Here is a 4729-nt window from a genome sequence, read left to right on the forward strand (position 1 = left end):
AGTGGCACTAAACAGCCTCCATAACTTTGTACCTGGGACAGAGAGAGCAGCAAGTGAGCAGTGGCTCAGTATTAAAGCTGCTTCCTCAAGAGTCTGAGCTTGTAAGATCAAATCCCAGTAGTGCTCCTTGGGCAAGTGTTTATAAAAAGGATATCTGTGAATTATTTTATACAGGTTTTAAACAAGGTGTTTTAACATTATTATTTGTAACAGGATAACTACACTGATACTTACAGCACGAGGGAAAGGAGGCACGCCTATTGTACCTCCTTGTAAGTCTCCCCTAGGCCATTCTGTATTGAATATATGTTCTTCTCCAGCTTGAGTGGAGAAAGAAGTGATGCCATTTTGCAGGGAACATAGAACAACATAAAATCGCCATTCTAATGATGTCATAATGTTAAAATACAATTCCGTCATTAAACACTGCTAGGACGTTCATGTGATGCCTAAAGAGCGATTCTATCAAGCACGCCTAAACAGCATATAAAAACACTCGGGCACCTAGACGCGCTTAAATTTACTGAGCGCGATTCTCTATTGTGCGTCTATGCTTAATAGAATCACGCCTAACATTTAGACGTCCGTTACAGAATTTGCCCCTTAGAGCTAGCTAATGTCTGTTAGTACATGCTACATTTTAGTAAAATTGCCCACTCAGTCAGGATTTTTCCTTGTCCGCTAAATATTAAATCCAGGTGCAAACATTTCACTTAACTGGCAGACAGTCTCACATTACAGGTTGATTCAGGGGAATGCTTGCATCTCCAATATGGTTTCTGAGCAGGCAGTTCTGTATCCTCCACGGAGAAGCTTTGAATCTACCTGATGAGTCTGGGCTTCAGTGTGCTTGTTTGTCAGACTGTCATTGCTAGTTTATTAACTTATATAACTTCTCTGTGCTATATAGAATTGAAACAAGGGGTACCATGACAGGTTAGTGCAATCCGATGCTGTGGACATTCGTAACAAATGAACTGAAAAGGAAGTTATTCTCAAATGGAGTAATGAATTCTGGTCATGCTAAACTAGGTTCACTTCAATTGTCCCTATCACATGCTGTCATTGCAAGTTTGATTTAGCATATACAAGTCAAACCTGGAAATATGGCTGGCATGCCCATTCTGATGATATTATGTTAAGCCTTGGTTTCAAACTTCCATAGCCTTTAATGAGCTCCTGATTATGCGACTAATTTGAAGACTTCATTCGACTGATAAATCAACCAGGTATAAAGTCTTCTGATACATGCAGTCTATATCCTCTATATCAAAGGAGTAGAACTTGAACTTGTATTAGCATCTCCAAATCATTCACTTCATAGCATATTGTTTCCATAAAATTTGTTCTACCAATACTGCTTCCTCACGTTCTATAAGGGTGTCTCACAAACTTTTTCCTCCACAGCACACTAAATTCAGGGCTGCATCAATAGGGCCTCTGAGCATGCATGGATGTCAACTTGTGACATCACATGTACATGCCTGACATCATCACGTCGACATCCACGTATGCTCAGAGGCCCTGTAGACGCAGCCCTAAGCTCAGTAGGGCCTTCCAAAACCCGGACAAACTGCTGAGTTTTGGAAATCCATCCATCACTGGGGGAGTGAGGGCAGAGAGGAGAGGCAATGGTGCTGGTGCCGGCAATGACCGACTCGTCTCTTTCATGACACACCTGGAATCTCGCTGTGGCACACAGTTTGCAATACACTGTTCTATTATATTAAAATTAAACAAGTCTTACTCCTTTGATATAATTTAAAGACTTGGCATGTTATGTGCTGTTTTACTCTCTGCAAGTTTTGTACAAGTTGCAGCTAAGAAAATGACGCCACAGGACAGCATCGTCCGTAAAGACTTTTACATGACAACACATTTGCCTTTGAGCTTCTCTTTCCTTTTCTGCTGTTTGCTCTTTTTGCCATCAATCTGTAGGCTCACAGTCCGGCGTTTCTCAAGGTTTAGCAGCTCCTGGAAAAGCTCCTTTACATTGTGATTCATCTTGGCAGAGGTCTCCATAAAGGCACACTTCCACTTCTTAGCCATTGCTTCACCTTCGTTGCTGTCCAGTTCCCTGTTTTGGTTTTCGTCACTCTTGTTCCCTACCAGCATTATGGGAATGCTCTCTACATCCCCTTTAATCTGACAGATTTGTTCGTAGATGGGTTTGAGTTCCTCCAAGGACTGCCTGCTGGTAATGGAGTAAACCAGAATAAAAGCATGTCCTTTGGAAATGGACAGGCGTTGCATGGCTGGGAATTGATGACTCCCTGTTGTGTCGGTAATCTGCAAAGTACATATACTCTTATCACAGCTGATTACCTGCCTGTAGGTGTCTTCAATGGTAGGAATGTAGCTTTCTCTGAAAGTGCCTTTTACAAACCTCAGGACCAAGGAACTCTTGCCCACTCCTCCAGCTCCAAATACCACCACACGATAATCATTACTTTGTTCAGGCATATTCTTTAGATTCCCAAATGCTTAACTGGTAAAATACCTAGGAAAGGAACATGCAAAGAAAAAAGAAGCTAAGTGCAGCCATGAACAGAAAGAAAAAAATGGTAAAATCATGAGAATAATTCAATTCTATAGAATTTGTAGTAAATATAGCTCAGCCAATGTATGGTATATTTGGAGGGGCATTTTCTTTATGATGTCCAAATCTGAGTTTGGATGTTTTGCAGAAGACACACAAAACTCCATTAGAGTACATGACCATTTTCAAATCAGAAAAACATATATCTTTTTATTTTGAAATGGTTATTTCTCAGATGTGCTTGTCCTCAGTGCATCTATCTTTTTGAACCATTTTTGGAAAAAAAAAATGTCCTAAAGAAAAATGCACAAAACAAGTCATTGGGTTGCAGAAGGGCCCAGTATTTTTAGTAAACTAGCCATTCAGATATTCCAGCAGAGCAAACTGCACATAAAAAGACCCAGGTACACATCTCACAATAATCCCCTCACAGTATAGGGTGAGCACTCCAAAACCCACCCAAAACTTACTGGAACCAACTGTATATCATACCAATAGCCCTTATGCATGTAGGTATTAGAGAATGACACGGTGAACAAACACCACAGCAAGCCGCGGTGGGCCACGGTTTGCCTGCAGCAATGGAGACACCAAAGCTTGACTCATAGCAGACACAGGAATAAAACATTTCACTGCCCGTGAGAATGGTGAAAAGCTTTGTCCTCACAGTTGGAAGCACCCCCCCCTCCTTCCTTACCGCCATTAACGACTTGTTGGGGGTTTGTAGCACTAAGTGGATCTCTCGCCTCCTTCCTCCCCAATGTGGAGCCACTTGTCATTTGCCACCGCTGGGATCCCATTTGTAAACAGGCCTCCGTCCTGCCCTCCAGCTGTATACCCTCCTCAGCCGAAGCCAACCCAGAGCTAATGTCGGAGGGAAGCCTTCTGGGTCAGCCGGGGATCCCAGTTACTTCAATAGTCCTCCTTCCAGGTGGGCTGCTCTTTCCTGCCTTCAGCCACACTTGCTCTTTGCAGGGACACAGGCAGTGGCTCTTGCACGCTGCACGTGGTTGACCCAGAAGCCATCTCTCCAACTTCAGAGCTGACGTCAGAGGGAAGACTTGCAGGTCAGCTATGTGCAGCATGCAAGACCTGCTGCCTGCGTCCTTGCAAATGAGTATGGCTGAAGGCAGGAAGGAGCAGCCCAGCTGGGTGGCCCTGAAGAGAATAAGTTCAGCCCTGGAGCAAGCAAGTAAGAGAGAGAGAGGATATCAACATGAGATAAAGGGACAAAGGAGGGAGGAGGAGCACGTTGGAACATGGGAGGGTCACAAATTTGGGACAAAGGCTGAAAGGCAGGGAGGGGAGCTTGAACTCAGGATACAGAAAGAAGGGAGGGGGCATAAACTTGGGACACAAGGGAGGGAGGAAGGGAGCACTAACTTGGGACATAGGAGGGAGGGAGGGAATAGAAAGGGAGAATTGTTGGGCATGAGTGTGTGAGAGGGAAAGAGATGATGCACGTGGGAAAAGGCAGAAAGTGGAAAACTGTTGGGCATAGAGAGAAAGGAGTGAGGTAGAAATACATGGGGAAGAGAAGGATGAGGGAGAAATCCTAGATATGGTGGTGGAGAGGGAACAGAGGGACAGATTGAAGGGGATGCAAGGGGGAGGAATGTTGGACATAGTGGTAGAAGGAGAGGTGTGGCATGGTGCTGGAGAGGGGTGATATAAGGAGAAATGTTGGAAAATGGTACTGGTGGGCAGGTGAAAAATGCTGCACATGAGCCGAGGAATGAGGGAGAAATGTTGGATGTGGCAGTAGAGGGAATGGGAGAGATGCACCCTGGATCTCTCTCTCTTTCCCCATTCCCTGTACACAGGGGGAGGGGATCATAGAATGTTGAGATGATGAAGGCAGGGAGATGGGCACAGGAGAAATACTAGAAAGGGACATATAGGAGACAAACAGAAAGGAGATGCTGAACATTGGGAACAATACTTACACAGAGATAGAAGATGGATGGTGGACATGGAGAAAGAAGAAATGTCAAATGGTCAGGAGACCCTGGCAAGTGAGTTTAGAGAAGACAAAAGAAAACAGATACCAGCATGATTTGAAGAATAAAATGCTGAGACAACAAAAGGTAGAAAAAAAAATTTTGTTTTCTATTTTGTGATTAGAATATATCAGATTTGAAATATGTATCCTGCTAGAGCTGTTGTTAGACATAACTGGGGACTGCAAAG

The 4729-nt window shown here is 43.8% G+C and overlaps 1 protein-coding gene across 1 annotated transcript; it reads right to left on the bottom strand.

Moving 5' to 3' along the window:
- Window positions 1-1862: 1862 nt before the first annotated feature.
- On the bottom strand, window positions 1863-2466 carry DIRAS2 (DIRAS family GTPase 2). Its single transcript, XM_033958804.1, has one exon. The coding sequence runs from the start codon at window positions 2461-2463 to the stop codon at window positions 1864-1866; it is 600 nt and encodes a 199-aa protein (XP_033814695.1). The 5' UTR covers window positions 2464-2466; the 3' UTR covers window position 1863.
- Window positions 2467-4729: the final 2263 nt, after the last annotated feature.

The sequence above is a fragment of the Geotrypetes seraphini genome, chromosome 1 (assembly GCF_902459505.1).
Source record: "Geotrypetes seraphini chromosome 1, aGeoSer1.1, whole genome shotgun sequence".
NCBI classification, from domain to species: domain Eukaryota; kingdom Metazoa; phylum Chordata; class Amphibia; order Gymnophiona; family Dermophiidae; genus Geotrypetes; species Geotrypetes seraphini.